Source organism: Chlorocebus sabaeus, chromosome 11 (genome assembly GCF_047675955.1).
Source record: "Chlorocebus sabaeus isolate Y175 chromosome 11, mChlSab1.0.hap1, whole genome shotgun sequence".
NCBI classification, from domain to species: Eukaryota; Metazoa; Chordata; class Mammalia; order Primates; family Cercopithecidae; genus Chlorocebus; species Chlorocebus sabaeus.
Genome location: NC_132914.1, coordinates 53,280,027 through 53,297,973, shown reverse-complemented (window position 1 = coordinate 53,297,973; position 17,947 = coordinate 53,280,027). Strand labels below are relative to the sequence as shown.

The 17,947-nt window shown below is 48.6% G+C and overlaps 2 protein-coding genes across 7 annotated transcripts in view; one reads left to right on the top strand and one right to left on the bottom strand.

Moving 5' to 3' along the window:
- Positions 1-7,635, top strand: part of SARNP (SAP domain containing ribonucleoprotein) — a 65,770-nt gene extending 58,135 nt beyond the window's left edge. For 2 of the 6 annotated variants that reach the window (XR_499202.3, XR_012094514.1), the window contains 3 exons: positions 5-94; positions 3,034-3,204; positions 7,375-7,635. Coding sequence is in view for 4 of the 6 variants with exons in the window: in XM_008003569.3 (XP_008001760.1) it covers positions 5-94; positions 3,034-3,075 (132 nt within the window). In the remaining 2 variants the exon portion in view is untranslated. Of the gene's footprint in view, positions 1-4; positions 95-3,033; positions 4,499-7,374 lie in introns of those variants that run through there. The other 4 variants (XM_008003571.3, XM_073020848.1, XM_008003569.3 and 1 more) reach the window with 2 other exon arrangements.
- Positions 7,627-16,923, bottom strand: GDF11 (growth differentiation factor 11). Its single transcript, XM_008003573.3, has 3 exons — positions 16,453-16,923; positions 11,229-11,626; positions 7,627-10,715 (listed from the first exon to the last, which is right to left on the bottom strand). Exons 1-3 carry the CDS (start codon positions 16,892-16,894, stop codon positions 10,335-10,337), a joined length of 1,221 nt encoding a protein of 406 aa, XP_008001764.1. The 5' UTR covers positions 16,895-16,923; the 3' UTR covers positions 7,627-10,334.
- Positions 16,924-17,947: the final 1,024 nt, after the last annotated feature.

Genomic DNA, 17,947 nt, shown 5'->3' with positions numbered 1-17,947 from the left:
ACAGTCTGAAGATGATGAGAAACTGAAAAAGAGGAAGGAGCGATTTGGGATTGTCACAAGTTCAGCTGGAACTGGAACCACAGAGGATACAGAGGTAAAAATATACCTGGAATGCTTCATAGACCTTGAAGGGAAATTAGAGTGAATAAACTGAATGGAGAAATATTGTTTCCCCACCTATTTATTTATTTATTTATTTATTTATTTACTTACTTATTTAAGTAGAGATGGGGTCTCTGTTACTCAGGAAGTGAGTGAATAAACTGAGTAGAGAAACACTGTTTTCCCACCTACTTCGTATGTATGTATGTATGTATGTATGTATGTATGTATGTAGAGATTGGGTCTCATTCTGTTGCTCAGGCTGGTCTCAAACTCCTGAACTCAAGCGATCCTCCGCACTCAGCTCCCAAATTGTTGGGATTATTATAGGCATGAGCCACTATGTCTGGCCACCCACCTACTTCTTAAGTGCCCAAATATTTTGCCTTTTTCTTGATAAATTTTTTTCTGGATGAAGTGGCAACACTGAATTCCATCAATATACTTAATTCAGTGTTAGAGTCTATTAGACTAGTGGCAAAGAGTATAACGTTTGGAATCAGGTAGGCTTGGATTTTAAAAGTGGCTCTGGGCTGGGTGTGGTGGCTCATGCCTATAATCCTAGTATTTTGGGAGGCTGAGGCAGGCAGATCTCTTGAGCCCAGGAGTTCGAGACGAGCCTGGGCAACATGGAGAAACCCTGTCTCTACTAAGAATACAAAAATTAGCCAGGTATGGTGGCACACACCTGTAGTCCCAGCTACTCAGGAGGTTGAGATGGTTGAGCCCAGGAGGTCAAGGCTGCAGTGAACCTGGATGTCGCCACTGTACTCCAGCCTGGGCAATAGAGTGAGACCCTGTCTCAAAAAAGAAAAAGGCAGCCAGGCACGGTGGCTCATGCCTGTAATCCTAGCACTTTGGGAGGCTGAGGTGGGCAGATTGAGGTCGGGAGTTCAAGATCAGCCTAGCCAACATGGTGAAACCCCATCTTTACTAAAAATACAAAAACTTAGCCGGGTGCAGTGGCGTGTGCCTGTAATCCCAGCTACTCTGGAGACTGAGACTTGAGAATCTCTTGAAATCGGGAGGCAGAGGTTGCAGTGAGCCAATATTATGCCACTGTACTCCAGCCTGGGCTACAGAGTGAGACTTGGTCTCAAAAAAAAAAAGAAAAAGAAAAAGGCTTTGCCACTTAGTATTAATAAGTTATAGTACTTCCTGAGCCTCAGTTTCATTATCCAGGAAGTGGAGATAATATATCTACCTCAAAGTGATATTTAAAGAATGAAACGATTCTGTGTAAAAAGGGATAGTTTTTAAATATTTAATAAGTACTGGTTGTGCCTAACTCCCTTCTGGAAAAGGACAATGGACTCAAATGAGATTTCCTGTTCTTGTCACTTTGTTTACAGATAGTTTCTCAAAATGAAAGAATCCCAGCACTTTAGGAGAGCAGTGTGGGAGGATCACTTGAGGTCAGGAGTTGGAAACCAGCCTGAGCAACATAGTGAGACCTCATCTCTACTAAAAGTTTTTTAAAAATTAGCTGGGTGTGGTGGCATGTGCCTGTAGTCCCAGCTACTCCAGAGGATGAGGTAGAGGTTGCAGTGAGCCCAGATTGCACCACTGCATTTCAGCCTAGGCAACAGAGAAAGAACGTCTCAAAAAAAAAAAAAAAAAAAAAAAAATATATATATATATATATATATATATATATGGCTGTTCTTGCATTGCTATAAAGGAGAAATACATGAGACCGGGAAGCATGGTGCTGGCATCTGCTTGGCTTCTGGGGAGGCCTCAGGAAGCTTACAATCATGGTGGAAGAAATGGCCATATCTTACAAAAACTTACTATCTTGAGGACTGTACCAACAGGATGATGCTTTATGAAAAGTTTTTTTTTTTTTTGAGACAGAGTCTTGCTCTGTCGTCTAGGCTGGAGTGTGGTGGCACAATCTCAGCTTACTGCAACCTCCGCCTCCCGGGTTCAAGTGATTCTTCTGCCTCAGCCTCCTGAGTATCTGGCATTACAGGCGCGTACCACCACACCTGGCTAATTTTTGTGTTTTTCGTAGAGACGGGGTTTCGCCATGTTGGTCAGGCTGGCCTCAAACTCCTGACCTCATGATCTGCCTGTCTCGGCCTCTCAAAGTTCTGGGATTACAGGCGTGAGCCACTGCGCCCGGCCTATGAAAAGCTTCTTTATGAATAAGTATCAGAGTTAGTCTTGTAAATTAAACCCTGAAAATTTTAGAATCAGATCAGTTAGCACTGTTCACTAGAAAAAAGCCAGAGGAGTTTGTATTCTGTGAGGGGCAGTGGTTGGGAGTGCCCATGAAGGACTTGGTGCTGTTCTGTGAGTCACTTCCAGAACTAGAAGTCTTCCCTCACCATTTTGTGTCCTCTCCAGTGTTGCTGCCTCCTTTAAGAGATCTGTGATAGGGACTCACCCACATACCACTCACTCCCTGTTCCTTCTGTTGGCATCAAAGATTTATATGCCTTTTTTGTGAGTTGGAGTCCTAAGGAATAGCTACTGTCTGGGCCTGACTGCTCAGAAGGGCATCTCCTTCACCTCTGTGAATAGCATTTCTTAATGCTTTATCCTCTGAAATCTTCCATCTCCCCATTGACTGGAAGGCTTTCCCCAGCCTGTTAAGAGCCTGTTGTTTCCAGGCTAGCTGATCTCAGGCTGAGTGGTCCTCCTTCAGGAATCTTCCCATTTTCTACCACTGTTCTCTCTCTTCCTCGACCCCAATAATCTTTACTCCTCACCCTCCTTAGCCACTAAACTTTCTCAGCTCCTCCTGGTTAACTGGAAAGATTGGAGAAATTCAGGAATGAAATCTCTAGCTGCCAAGCTCAAGTCTGGGCGATCCTTCCTTCTCGGGCCTTGTGACAGTTCATGTGAGTTTGGGTTGAAGCGGCCAGGAACCCAGGCAACTATTGTCTTCAGTCTAATTTTTTTCTTCTTGCTGCTTCTTTACAGGCAAAGAAGAGGAAAAGAGCAGAGCGCTTTGGGATTGCCTGATGAAAAGTTCTTGATACTATCTGTTCTCCAGTGTTTTCCATTTCTCTCATTCTTCTTGGTCACATATATGCCTAAATGCACAGTCATGTGCCTACGTCCTGCCTCGCAATGAGGGAGCATGTACCCCAGGTACATCCGTGAACTGCGGCAGCAGTTTGACTTATTGCTGTTTCAGCTTTAAGGTTGTTGTGTTTTTGTTTTTGATTATGTTGCTCGTTAATAAAAAAAAAAAAAAAAAAATAGAAAAGAGAACAATGTGTTTTATTAGGTGCTCCTTTGATTTATTGGAGCCAGATTAGACCAGCTAAGAGGAGCTTCAAGGGCAAATATTATAGAGAGAGAATTGGCCATAACATCTTTATCCCTTAGAAGAGAAGACGAGGAAAAAGATTGAGTTTACCCTTTAAGCCTATTTATTCCCTTCTCTCATACTCACAAGCATTTTTTATCCTCTGTGAAGAGGTTAAGTTACCCACCCACCAAGTCTTTGCTCCAGCAGCTTGTAGTGACCCGCTGAAATAAAACAGAACATGGGAGGTTTTAGGTGTTGCAAAGGACATAAATACAAGGGCAGTGATTAGCAGCCTTCTGTTCCGAGCTAATAATGCTGACTTTTTCTTGGATAAAATGGAGTCCAGGGTCCCACATTAGAGGAAAAGGGCCCTCATTTCAAGGCTGGCCTGGCATGATACTGTGTTGGTCAGTCAGTTCAGGAAGGGAGATGGGCTAGATATCCCTCAGAGATAGAAGAAATTTTGTATGCGGAATCAAAGCATGACAGAGGATGTCAGAGCTGTTACACATTGTTAGCTAAGTCATTGGGAACATAAGCAGTGGAACTGGAGGCTTCAAGTTCATGTAGGTCTGAAACCTCCTACTTAATCTTTTTGTATATGTTAGTGCAGAGTTTCTCCTCTTAATCTTTATGTAAGCTTGGTTTTTGTTTGAGTTATTTTTGGTAATAAGATTTAGGAGCCTGGCACCTTACCTGAAAACTTTGGTACTATGATCAGATCCCATGTTGCTGTGGTATAATCCTTTATCCTTATTTCTACTAAAACCTGCCTGGTTTTGTGCTTAATGAAATGGTAATGGTTTGATCACCTTTCTAATGTCAAGAATCTCTTTATTTCTCTATAGTCTCTGGTCGGTGAGGAAGGCAGGGACCTAAAGCTTAGATACTTTAGGAAAATTGTGCCTCAGAGAGCAGATCCAAAAACTGCTGCCCATTTGTTGTGAAGTTTGCCCCATTCTGAGACTTTGGAGAAGTGAACAAAAGGGAATGCTGGTTAAATTTCTGACACCTCCTCATCCAAATAAACCTTACAATTGGAATGACCTTCCCCTTTTCCCTCTTTTCTGTCTGCCTCCCTTTTCTTTACCTCAGGCTCTGATCTTGGGGCTAGCTTTTCCTGTCTCTACTCTGTCTGCATCTGAAAACAGAATAGATCTTATTTGTAATTTGAGAGATCATAGATTCACTAATGGTTTCTACCTCAATGTGGTTTTAAAAAGAGAAAAATGCATGAGGGAATAGAGCAGATGCTGACTATGAAGTGGAACAGTGGATCTTTTGGAAGTTTTCTTCACTTTGTCTCTTTATCCTCTATAACCTTCCAGAAAGATATTCAGCCTTACTTGCCAGGATTCTCTTCTTGAAACCTAATTATTCTCCTCACTCATCTTCCCCCAGATCTTTGAACAGTGTTTTCCAATAGGTGAGGATATTTTTTTTCTTACTAACCTTTTTCTTCCCATTTCAGCAGCTGTTCCTGTGTTGGTCAGAAGTCTCTAACCTCCGAGCCAGATCAAATCCTCCCCTTCCTATCTCGTTATAATCATTCCCCACATACTCTTTGAACATGAATAGTTCAGGATGCCTTTTTCCCAATTCAGTTTTAAAACAGTAATTCCATTTGGAGATGGAACAGACATTGAGGCTTGTAATTGTTTACCTGAGATCTTAGTACCCTTCCTTCCTATCCCCCAGTTTCCCTACTGTAGCTGATCCAGCATCCAGATGTGGTTAACTGATTCCAATTCCTGAAGCTGTGACATTCTCTGCATACCTGGAAGCTCTTAATGAGGGAGTCTATAAAAGCTGTGGGGAGAACTAGTTTCCTCAGCTGTAAATCTGTACTTTTTTATGGTTCTCTAGGATTATTCTCTTTTTTTCCACTCTCACTCTAAACTGCCCAGCCCCTCACCCCATCTCTTAAGAACTGCTGAAGATAGAGGCTAGAAGCTTCTGTGAGGATGAGGGCTATAGGAAGGAAGGTGTGAATAAGGTCAGGACTTCTTGGTGTTGAGCTGAGTTTTCTTGCTGTGTCTGACATGAGGAGTGAGGGAGGAGCTTAAGGGAGGATAACTTTTTTGCTGTTCTCTTATATGATTATTGGAATCCCCCCAAAATTTAACCTCCCCTTCTCTTGCCATATCTAGGCTTTTCTTGTTTTTTCCCTCCAAAGGGATTGACAATTACAGATTTCACATCTTTCCAGATTCTTTGAGCCCAAGGTATCCCCAACTTTCTTGTTATCTCTTTCCCTTATGTTGTTCCTGTATTTAGGTTTCTACCTCCTGGATCACTTTTAATAGGATAGATTAGAATGTAATATTGTTTAGCAACTACTTAGGTTTAATTTCTTGTTCTGCCACACTAGCTCTGAGACCTTGGGCAGATAATCATTCTCTTTTCAGACTGTACCAAAAGGAACCCCATTGTGAAGGTTGCTGTGTGAATGAAGTGATATTCTCATATCATGTATTCACACTACAATTTGATTACCATAATTTACATAGTAATCATTTAATAAATATTAGCTCTTAATCTTACTGGGTGTCAGGGTACTATGGAAATACATATTTCTTTCCGAGTAGGTTCTAGCTAGGTGTGAGTGCCCTAGTTTGAACATGTTTGTGTGTGCATACACCCAGTTAGCAGTTGTATTTGGAGAAAAAAGGCAGAAAGAGTCCCATTCACTCCCTCAACCCCAGCTCACTGGCAGGAAAGCTGGACATTGTTGCTTTGGAGCATTGACTTTCCTGCTTCTGCTCCACTATAGACCAGAAGCTGTAAATGCCACTGCCTGCTGATTCTTAGCTTGGGGCCCCTGCCATTTAAAATATGGGCAAAGTCAGAGTATAGGATAGCTTCTCATGCCCTTAGTTGGAGGATGTTTTAAGATAAAGAAGAAAAGACTTGTAAAAAGTCATCTTGAGTGGTCTCTTTTGGGTGTTCTCTCAGTATAGGAAACAAGTGAGCCACGGGGAGAGAAAACCCATTTTCAGCTCAGGACAAAGTTAGGGGTAGATGTGGATATAGTTCCCTTGGGAAGATAGAATACATAACACTTCTGCTACTCAACCAGTTCCAGCCTCAGTCTTGTAGTTGGTCTCTGGTAGGGTCAATGTGCTGATAGAACTGATAAGACAGGGAAAGCATGGCAGTACACTGAACCCTCAGTAGCCCTGTCCCCAATTCTGGATCAGGTTGATGTCACAAGAGCTTTCCTTATTTTTATTTTACTTTTTTTTTAGAGACAGTGTCTTACTATGTTGCTCAGCTTGGAGTACAGTGGCTATTTACAGGTCCAGTCATACCACACTGCAGCCCTGACCCTCTGGCCTCAAGTGGTCCTCCTGCCTAACCTCCTGAATAGCTGGAACTACAGGAGCACACCACTGGGTCCTGCTTTCCTTATTTTTTAAAAATGTGAGTCAGGCAGTATTCTTTTGCCATTCCCAATTCATATGCCCGGGGAATTGTGCTCTAGTTACATGGGAAAAAATTTTACAGTGAACTGAAAGAATATTTGAGATGCTATTTTAGCCACTCTTGTGTAACAAGGCAAGTTGGATGGCTATGTTGGTTTACAGATTTTTGTCAAACTTCGTTGAGGAAACCTAGGAACAGGGACTGCAGGAGAATAGGACACTAGCTGGATCATCTCAAGAGAATCTTTAGATCTTCCATTCTGTGGAGGCTGGGAGAGGGGTTTTGTAGTCTTTGGGACTGTTTTGGCTCAAGCTTTTCAGAGGGGTTGTTCTAGCTGCCCCCAGTTTCCTGTCCTCTTCCCATCCTTCCTTGGCCTGCATGTCCCAAACCTCATACCACCATGCCCTTAGTGTTTTCTGTCTTGCTCCAGGACCCCATCTTCTTAGTCATTGAATACGAGGTTTCCTGTCTCAGATCCTCTTCACCTCTGGTTCTCCAAGGTGTAAATGTGGCACTTGATTAGGGAGAAGAGCTCAGCACTGAATTCTAAACTCTTTGACTGCTTTTATTTTTTTTTTCAGGTTCAAGTGCTGGATTGTGTCATGTGACCATCCCAAAACTCAGAGCACCCTATGGCCATCTTTGCCCTCTGTCACATAACTTGAAAACTGCCTGATGGCCTTTTTGCAGTGGTTCCCTCCAGGAAGCCTTGATCTCAGTTGAAGAAGTTCTTTCCCGGCATTCCAGTGCCCCTGTCAGCTCCATACTCCTCAGACACCCTTAACAAAGGCTGTCATGCACACAATGTAACAAATACACAAAATAAATGATAATTACACTAATAATGATATGTTCAGAGGGGCACTGGCCAGGTCCACACATATCATAGGTGGGAGGGGGTGCTAACTCCCACTGGGTTGCTGAGCTGTCCCCCAAGCCCCTTTACTCCATGCCTCTTTGGGGGTAGGGAGGAACAGGGGAATGAGAGTTCAGCTCACAGATTTATGTTCATAAGAGAAAGACCCCTGCCCTCGCCACCACACACACAAACAAAGGTCTTTATTTGGTGGTATTAAAGGGGCAGTATTCTAAGTGTCCCCCATATTTAATGGCCCAGCTCTCTAGATAATCTGTAGAAGGAAGATATACCTGATGCTTACTGCCCAATCCCTACTCTTCGAAGATCAAGAGGCATTTGACCTTGGAGGGAGATATCATCTGTTCTTCACTTCTCTGTTCCTTTCCTTCCACCAAGGAAATGTGAGTGGTGTTGATGGCCGGGTGTGTCTTGTTCTCCAGGATTGGGGCAGAAGGAAGGATGAAGAACAGGGCCAGAGAGGCTTCGGGTTAGCATAGCTGCTATATGGGTGAAGGCAAGCTGAAGAGCCTAACAGCCCCTGCCCATTCCTCTACTGAAACACCTTGTTTCACTTTCTCACTATAAGAATAGGAATAAGATGTTAAAGCTCACCAACATCACCTTCTCAAGGGTGGTCACATACCTTTGCCCCTTCCACCAACTGGCCAAGAGGGAGAGTCATGCTCTTGGGAAGAATGAGCCATCCAGGTTTGCTCACCAGCTTGGGCTTTACTTTAGTTCAGTACTGTTTTTATCAGACCCGTAACTGCTGGCTCTACTTAGAGTGACAGTTTTGCTGAAGGTTCTTACCCCACCTCTCCTGACATCCTCTAAGCTCTTGCCTGGAGCCAAGAGGCGTGGTGGTGAAGTAAGGATAGGGTGTGGATCAGGAGATTCTCAACTTGGCTTCTAGGCACTGTCCAGCTGGGAGGCAGAGGGGAACTTGTACTCTGAAGCCTGTGACTCCTCTTAAGCCTCACATCTCTTCACCACTACTCTGGTGCCCTGGTTATCTGTCCCACAGCGAGAGGTATTTTATGTCCATAAAGTGCCCGTGGTAAGTGCTCAGAATTCATCTCTTGGCTGTGGCGGGTGCTGTCATTTCTCATTCCATTGAGGGGAAGAAACTGAGGCACAGCGAGTCCAGAGGAGAATGGGTCAGGGTTGTGGGAGGAATTAATGGGCCTAGCTAGTAACTTGAAATGGCAACCAGTCTCTGCCTGCTTCCTAGCCTTCCAAACCCAGGAGTCTCCATCCTTCCCATCCTCTGTTCTAACTGGCCTTGTCAGATGCTTTTCCCCACTGTACTTTTCCCTCCCTGCTGCCAGGTACTGTTAGATTCCAAAAATAAAAGGAAAATAATTATACACTCTGCTTCCTTGTTCTCCCCTCTTCCACCCTGAGCTTTGGGGTTAGGGGACTAAAATATCCCCCTTCCAGAATCCCTCCCACCTTGGTCTGCTGGCTTTATTCCCTAGCCCAGAGCAGTGATTTGGATTCAAATGCCCTGTAACCTTCAGCCTCCTTACTGCTCCTTTCTTGACCTCTCCTAACGCTTTCCAGACCCAGGGGACTCTAGGGTCTCTATACTCTTTCTTATTGACCTGAAGATAGAGGCTGGGAGCAGGGCCATTCCAGAGGCTCTTTGGTCTCTCTCTTGGCTGAGGGAATTTGGGCTTAAGCAGGCTGCACCCTCTGGCTAAGTAACTCAGTATCATGAGGGTTGACCTGAGGGTTTAAAGTAGCTCTCATCATATAGATCCTGGATGTTGAGGGTTCTTTCTCCCACCCCTCTATCCCCAGCTCTTAAACCCTAACCTCTTACTATTTCCATGACAACTGGCTTAAATTCAACCCATTTGGCTCAGAAAAGGTTGAGTTAGGGTGATAATGGGTTAGAAACTAAACTTCATGTGTCGACCCTCTTGCCCTTTACTCCCATTCCCAACCCTGGAGGCTTTATACAAGTGCTTAAGTGGGTAGGTGTTGGGGAGAGCAGGGTTTGGGGAATAAGGGATAAATGGGGCACAGGGGGCAGGGGCCCTCCTATTCCAGTAAAGCCAAATACCAAAAAAAATGAAAAGTCACAATAAATAAATAAATAAAAATTCCCAAATCCTTTTGTCCCTGCCCTCACTTCCCTTCCCCTAGCCACTGTGGAGGGAGAGAAGGGAAAAAGAACGGATTTTTGATTTCTTCTCCTACTGAGTAGTCAGGGGATCTCCCCAAACTATACCAAGCCCCTCACCTTGCCAGTGGAAGAAAGGAGGCTTGGTGTGGGGCTTTCATTTATTACTCCATTTCAGTCTCTTTCTCAGTGTTTTGTCTCTGCCTAATCTGTCTCTTCTGCCTCTCTCTCTTTGCCTTCTCACTGCTGCTCTTTTTGTTCCTCTGTCTCTATCCCTCTGTCTCTACATCTCTCTGTCTTTTTGTCAAACCTTCGCATCTGCAAACTTCAAACACTTCCCCACCCTGACTATGCCCCTCCTTCCCCTTTCCCCCAAACCCCTCACCCCTCAATTCCCACCTGCCTCCCTCTGTTGTATTGCACACTGCTTGGTCGGGGAACAGGGTGTGATGTTCATGGGAAGAGTGGAGGGAGCTCTAGGGCTTGGGGGAATGGGGGCAGGGCTGGGGGTCTTGGGGTAGGGTCTGTGGGGGAGGCATCCTCTATCCCCCACCTTAAGAGCAGCCACAGCGATCCACCACCATGCCAGGGATCTTGCCGTAGATAATCTGCTGCTTGTCATTGAAGTAGAGCATGTTGATTGGGGACATCTTGGTGGGGGTACAACAGGGCCCAGCAGAGCCTCTTGGATTGGCCTGCTGCACCAAATGGGTATGCGGATATTTTTGCATGAACATGTACTCGCACTGGCCGGAGCAGTAGTTGGCCTTGTAGCGCTTAGGTGCGATGATCCAGTCCCAGCCGAAAGCCTCAAAGTCCACTGTGAGGGGATATCGGCAGCAGCGGGACTCGCTTGAGTGCTCGTCGCAGTCCAGACCCAGGTTCCGCCGGGAACGTTTTGTGTTCTCTAGGACTCGAAGCTCCATGAATGGATGCTGAGGGTCAGGGAGAGGGGAAAGAAATGTGATACGGCCCTGAACAGTTCCTCTTCCCTGTTCCTTTCCCACCTGCCAGGGGCATCAGAATAGAGACCGCTGACTTCTCAGCTTTTCCATTGCTCCCACCCCCAGAATTTATCTTCTGCCCACTTTTCTTGCCAGCTAGCTAGCTCTCCTTCAACTCACCATCTCTAATTCTTACTCTTCTGGTAAACTGACCCCCGTCAGCCCCTTGGCCCAGTGCCTCAACAGCCAGTTTTTGTGTTCTCAGCTCTTCCATTAACTGACACCTTTACCTTCAAATCCAGTTTTCAGCTGTTGTCTGATTTGGATCCTTGAGAAGTAACAGTTGCCACCCCACTCCTTAGCTCCTCTAGAATGAGCTCCTGACCCTAGAGAAGTAATGCTAGACCCCAGTCTCCTTCACATTCCTTGTCTACCTTTTCCAATGTAACCCCATCTCCTCAGGGCCAGGTTACACATATCCACCACCTCAGGCCCCCTGCTCACCAGCCCCTCAGCTCCTGGCCCCAGGGAGGTGACAGCCAGGTCTGTGCCACTGGGATCAAAGGCGTTGATCTCGATGCCCCAGTTGCTCTGTGGCTGGCGGAACCAGCTGTGTAGCACTTGCTTGAAGTCGATGCTTTGCCAATGGCCTGAGCGTGAGTGCAGCTCAATCTTCAGTGAGCGGATACGGATGTGACGCCGGCCTCCGCCCCCTCCCCCTGCGGTCCCTTCCCCAGTTAGGGGTTTTAGTCGCAAAATCTGCAGGTAGACTGTGGCTGGGCGGGGTACAGGCCGTAGGTACACCCACAGCTGGGCCTTCAGTACCTTTGTGAACATCACCTTGGGGCTGAAGTGAAAATGGCAGCAGAGAGGGCTGCCATCTGTCTGTACTGCTGGGTCCGCTGATAAGAGAGAAGGGCACAGCATCAGCAAAGGGTGTTTGTGTAGGGCATCAGTAGTCCTGGGTGGCATTGGCAATCTGGACTTCTCAGCCTGACTTTTCCAATTCTTTACCCTTCTCCCATGCCTGTCTTATAACATGTCTCTGGTACCTAAAACAGCACTTCCTCTATAGGATGATGACCCTATAAGGCCTTACTGATACGTATTCATTTCCTAATCCACTTGCCCTAATATATAGATTCTCGTCTACCAAAATAACCTGCAAAATTATTCCTCCACCACCATCCTTACTAGCCTCCAACTTTTCCCAGCATGTAAGGCTCCAACATTTTCTGAATCTTTGAAGCTCTTTATAGAAGCCATACCTCCTATCACACCTGCTGCCCTTACGTCACCTTGCCCCCTATCTGCTCTGACTTATCTGCTGGGCAGGTAGAGCCTGGCACATCCCTCCCCCACAAAAAAAAAAAAAAACACAGATGGCCTCAGAGAGGGGATAACCCAGGGTCCAGATAGGGAGCATGAGCTAAATTTATCCCATTATGTAAACCAGAATTCAGATCTAGGCTTCTTGCCTCACTCCCATTAGGAATAACACCTAGCAAAATGGAACTATCCAAGCACTTCCTATACATCTGTCTCCCCATTCTCTCCTAAGAAGTTTCTTCAGCTGCTGCTTCATCATCATCACCATGACTGCTCCAGCTCTTGAGGAAAGGAATAATTACCTTCATGGTGTTGCCTCCTATTTGCCTAAAGCACCAGAAATAATATTAAATACACCAGATCAACTACAATGCCTTTTTTCTCCCCTGAGCTTCCTTTGGCTTCTCAGTCTAGTGCCGGTAGGTCATGACAAAGTTTTAACATCCCAACTTTACATTTTGACCCATTTCCCCTTGCTCTGGACCATAAATTGATCCTTCTTGGGTCTAATGAACGATTCTCAATAAATATCTGCCTCTGCTTCCATTCCAGCTCGTCTTCACTGCCTTTCCTAAGTCAGTTGGGAGTGCCCTACAATATGTCTCCATTGGACAGTATATGTCTATCCTCACTCTAGATAGGAAGAATCAGGAATGAGCTTCCAGAGCCATAGAAGCAGAGTCAGGAAGTCTGGGCCTTTAAGTATCCTCCCCATGTCTTGAGTTCTGCGAAATCAGGACGGACTTAGGATGTCCTGTCAGCTCTTCCCCACTCCCATCCTGGGAGAAAGGACCTTCTAAGTGAGATGAGGAGGAAAATGCTTAATGAACTTCATATATTCAGGGTATGATACCCAAAGTCTCTATAGCTTTTTTTTTTTTCTTGATTATTCTCTGAGGTCCCAGGGCCCTGGCAGTCCAGCTATTTTACTGGCTGGAGCTTCAGTGATGGTGCAATGGAGTAGGGTTTGGGGAGTGAGAATTCAGAGATTAGAAGTAGGGGTAGGGAAGCTACTAGTGAGATGGGGAGTGACAAGCAACATCCCAAATAGCATACTCTACCTAATTTCAGCATAGGAATTGCCTATTTTCTTGCCATTAGGTACTAACCTCCATGAGAGTAGACACTATGTTATTCATACTGTGTCTGTTTTGCTCACCATTGTAGCTTTAGTGCCTCCCATAGTGGCAGACAGCACTCAGTAAATACACAGTCAATGAACTCCCTAAACTCCCAATCTTAAATTATACAGGCAAGTGCCTGAAAGTTCTTCCTGGCATCTAAATTCTGTTCTTTGACTATAATTGAAGTGGGTTTAATCACTGCCTGATTCCTTACTAACCACTGTATAACTTTACCAAACTTCTCAGTGTGATACAGATAATTCTTGCTTCACATGAGTGCTAAGCATTAACTAGAGAATGTGAAAATAGAAAACGGACAAACCAACATTTATTGAGAAGCTACTACTATTTTCACATTCTCTACTAAGCTCTAAACATAACCCTCCCTCTACCTAAGCTGATCCAGGGTTTGAAGATGAGGGTTACATCTAAGTCTTTGGTTCCATGTACTTGTCCCCCAGTGGACAGGGGACAGTCAGTGCTACAAGGAGGTAGGGCGTAGGGAAAAAGAAAAGAGCAGAGAGAAGAGCCAGGGGAGAGACTGGAGATGGTGAGGGAGATGAGTTAAGAGTTGAAGGCAGATGAGTAGATATAGGGAGAGAAATAGAGGCTAGAGTGGAAAAATGCAGGGGATAATCATGGCAAAGGGAGAATAAGTTTGGGAGTTTGAGAATCCTGATGCGGGGGCAGTGATAGAAAGGAGTGGGTGATGGTTAGAAAGCTAAAGGTGGGAGGAAGCTAAACCTAGTGGGGTAAAGGAGAGAAAGGATAGAAAGGGTACAGACGGAGGAACAAAGGAGAAGCAGGTAGAGCCACAGAGGGAAACGGGGCTCGAGAGAGTCCCCAACACACATATGCCGAGCTCTGATGGGGAGGAAAAGGGGCCACATCTGTGTTGAATTGATCGGGCTGGTGGCAGGCAGCAGGTCAGGTTTAGTAGGCGGCGCTGGTGGGAGAGAGAGGTCACTGCACTATTTTCAGCAAATGCCCAACCCCCTCCCTGCACACCACCTCCCCTTCCCCCCACCCTAACCCCCCCAACACACACACTCCCAACCATGGCTGGAAGGCCTAAGGGCAGGAGGTTGGGCTGAGAGGGCAGGGGCCTCTTGGTGTGGGGAGGAGAGAAACTCAGGGGCTGGGCTTGGCTCCCAGAAGGGCAGGGGGCTGGGTTCCCAGGATGAAGGCTCGGTGGGAGAGCCTGAGAGGGTAGAGGGAACTAGGGCAGGCAGAGCAGCCTAGGAGAGGTGGGGGCTGGGGTCCAGGGTTGAGGGCTGGGGGAGGGGAGGGAGGGGGAGGGGAACGGAGGCCATCTCTGCTGACAAACACCTCCCCCGATTAGCAGAGCACAAGTCTCTTATTAAAGCGGGTCCCTGGGGATTAGACTATAAAAGTCTCTTTTTCCTTTTCCCCTCTCTCCCTCCCCTCCCCTCCCCTCCCCTCCACTCCCCCTCCCTCTCTTAAGAGCTCAGCTAGGCTCTTAAAGGGGACGTACAATACCTGGCCGGAGACCCAGTTCCCTACTTGCACAAGTCCTGGGGTGGCACCAGAGTGGAAGTTGGGATGGGATCCCACCAGCTAGTGTCCCCTCACCACCCACCCAGGCCTCCCTGCATAGCCCAACTCATGTAGGCAGGGTCCCTTCACTTCGTGTATTCCCATTGCCAGAGCTAACTCTGGTGGGCTCGGGCCTGTTGGTTAAGGGATGCTAAGGATATTTAGGGGCAAGGGGAAGTCCACAGCCCCATCACCCATCCTGGAAATCTTCACACACACTACACCACATAGACTAGAGTATCTTTTCCCTCTGTAACCTTCATCTTCCAGCAAACTCTTGATCTGAATTCCTCTATAACTCTGTTTCCTAGAAACCCCACCCCCTACCCTCAGTCGATCTGAGACTGATCCTACTAGCTTCCATAAGCAGAAGCCTTAAGAATAGAAGGGAAACTGAGGAACCCGAGACCAGATCCCCATGCCTCCCACCCCCACAGCCAGTTAGTTTCCTGGTTCTTTGAGCTTAACAGCCCCGACCAAGTATTGTGGAATTGAGGTCTGCAGAAATACCAGGGGCAGTGTGAGGCACTCAGCCTCCCAGATGCACACCTGGGTTCCTGTGCCTCTCCCATGGGGGTGGGCCACTGGGACTCCCCTCAGCCCCCAGCTTTTTATGACCCATCTGCCAATAAACCAGTCTCCCCCGTCTTCTGTTCACAGCCATAAAACCAAACTCTGTGTGTGTTGCAGGGGGCTGTGGGAAGGGGGGAACCTTGCCAAACCACTAGGGAATAAGAGAGGCCTGGTTCCCTGCAGTTGGGGAGGGGGGGAGACCTCAGTGGGGGAGGAGGAGAAGGAGTCACCTGACCCTAGGGAGAGCTGGAAAGGGGGGGGGGTGTAGTATTCGCCTGGATTTTCCAGGTCATAAAATTTCAAAGCTGCTCATGTCTATTATATGTGTTCATCTTCCGTTTGGTCAGGGGCTCGGATGCCTGGGTTCCCGCTCCCCCATCTATTTCTTTCTCTTTTTTCCTAGGTCTTCCTCTCTCTCAAGTCCAGCTGCGGTAGGGGCGGGCAAATAAGGGATGGAACACTAAGGTTTGAGTAGCCAATGAGTGTCCTTAGCCCCCAGCGCAATGGAGTTGAGTTCTCTGAGCTCGGTCAGTATCAAGAAGGCACAGCTTTTCCACCCCTTCGGATACCCGGTCTGAGACAAGGCTCAGGATGGAAAGGGTGCCAGCTGGGTTGCCAGGAGGTGTACAGGGCTCTGGGACCCTATTCTTGGGAGAGAGCACACAGTTCTCTGCAGCCGAGTGGGCACGTTGCGAACGGAGCATGGAGTGGGGAGTTAGCGCCAGGGCCACTGGGAGGCAGGGAGCACTGCAGTCCAGCTGGAGCTGCGGGGGTCCTGCAGCCTCCCGATTCTGTTCTCCAGTCTCCCCGCCACGGCTCTTCAGGACAGAGTCGCTGCCCAGCCCCAGCTTCCCCGGACTCCAACAACGGTCTTTTTCGCATACTGGGGGTGGAAGGCAGTATCTCGAAACCCGCCCCATTTCCCCCCGCCCCAACCTCCGGAAACTGGGCGTGCATACAACTTTGCAGCCCATCTCCATCGCTCGAAAAACTTCTATGAAGTAGCCCCCGCTCCCTAATTCGTCAAGTTTTCGCAGAAAAAGCTTCCGGGCCGGGGCAGCAGGGAGCGCCCCGCTTGGAGCAGAAGGCGCCCATCGCGGGGCCAGAGCCAGCACCCCACTGCTCGCGCCCCGCAGCCCACTTACTCTCCTGGGCCATGCTAATGACGGTCTCGGTGGTGGCGTGGTACTCGTCCTCCTCCAGGAAGTCCTCGGGCTGCAGCGCGTCGCCCTGGAAGTCGTGTAGGTCCAGGATCTGCTGCAGCGGCGGCGCCTTGGGCAGCAGCTGCTTCACCACCTCGCGGCTGATGTTGGGCGCCTCCTTGAGCCGCAGTTTGCTCAAGATCTGCGACTTGATGCTCTCTAGGCGCAGCTCGCGGCTGTGCTGCCGCCACACGCACACGGGGCAGCCGTCCGGCTCGGGCGCCACGGACGGGGCTGGCCGGCTAGAGCGCTCCCCCCCGACCCCCGCCGCTGCCGCCGCCGCCGCCGCCGCCGCCGCCGCGGGGCCCTCGGCCGCCTCCCCCCGGGGCCGCAGCTCCAGGGCGAGGAGCAGGAAGCCCAGCAGCAGCGGGGCCGCGAGCACCATGCTGGAGGGGAGGGGAGGGAGGACTGGGGGGCGGGGACGCCGGAGTCCCGCGGGGAGGGGGCGGAGGGAGGAGGGAGGGAGGAGGAGGGGGTCCGGGCGGCGCGGGATTGGGGGCTGCCCGGCCGAGGGGGGACCCGGGGGGCCGGGGGCGGCGGGCGCGCGGGCGGGGCGGGCGGGCGGCCGGGGCGGGCGGCTGGGGGGGCCCGAGCCCGGGCCAGGCCCTTTATAGCCCCGGCCCCCGTGTCGTCAGCGGCCGCGATTGGCTGCGGAGCCAACAAAAGAGGCAGCGCTGTCATCCGAGGCGAGAGAGGGAGCCGGAGAGATCCGAGGAATAGAGAGAGGGAGGGAGTGAGGGAGCAAGGGCCAGAGAGAGATGAAGAGACAGAGATATGAGGGGGCGGGGGGGGCGGATATAGGGGAAAGTCAGAGCCAGAGAGACCAAGGAGAATCAGAGAGAAAAAGGAGGAAGAGACAGAGATAGGAAAAGGAGGAGGAGAGAGAGGGAGAGACAAAGGAGGAAAAGAAGAGTCAGGGGGAAGACACAGAGGTGAGAGACTTAGCTAGAGAGGGAAATAGTGTGTCTGTGGGAGACACAGAACCAAGAAGGAGAAAGATTGGGACAACTAGTGGGAGAGTTAGAGTGGAGACAAAAATGGGGAGAAGAGGGGTACCACTAGACAGGGGGAGACAGAGGTCTACAGAGCCAGACCACAAGAGATCGGGGGTCATGGAGATGGGAACAGGGGCAGAGGAACACAGGACAGAGGAGTGCCCTGGGAAAGAGAGGTGGGGAGAGAAATCAGGATTGGGGAGGAGAGAGAGGGGCACAGACAGGGAGATACCAAGGGAGCCCCTGAGGAGGTAGGTGCAGGGGATTGGGGGTGGGGGAGAGGAAAGGCAGAAACTCCTGAGAGAAGGAGCCACGAGAGTCAGCCTCGGTGGGAGCACGGAGAGCCCAGGGGACAGAGGTGGAGAACTTGAGACCAGAGGAGCTCTAGCCATCAGAGGTAGCCCAGAGAAGATGCTCAAGGAAGCCGTGGAAGGAAGCATCAG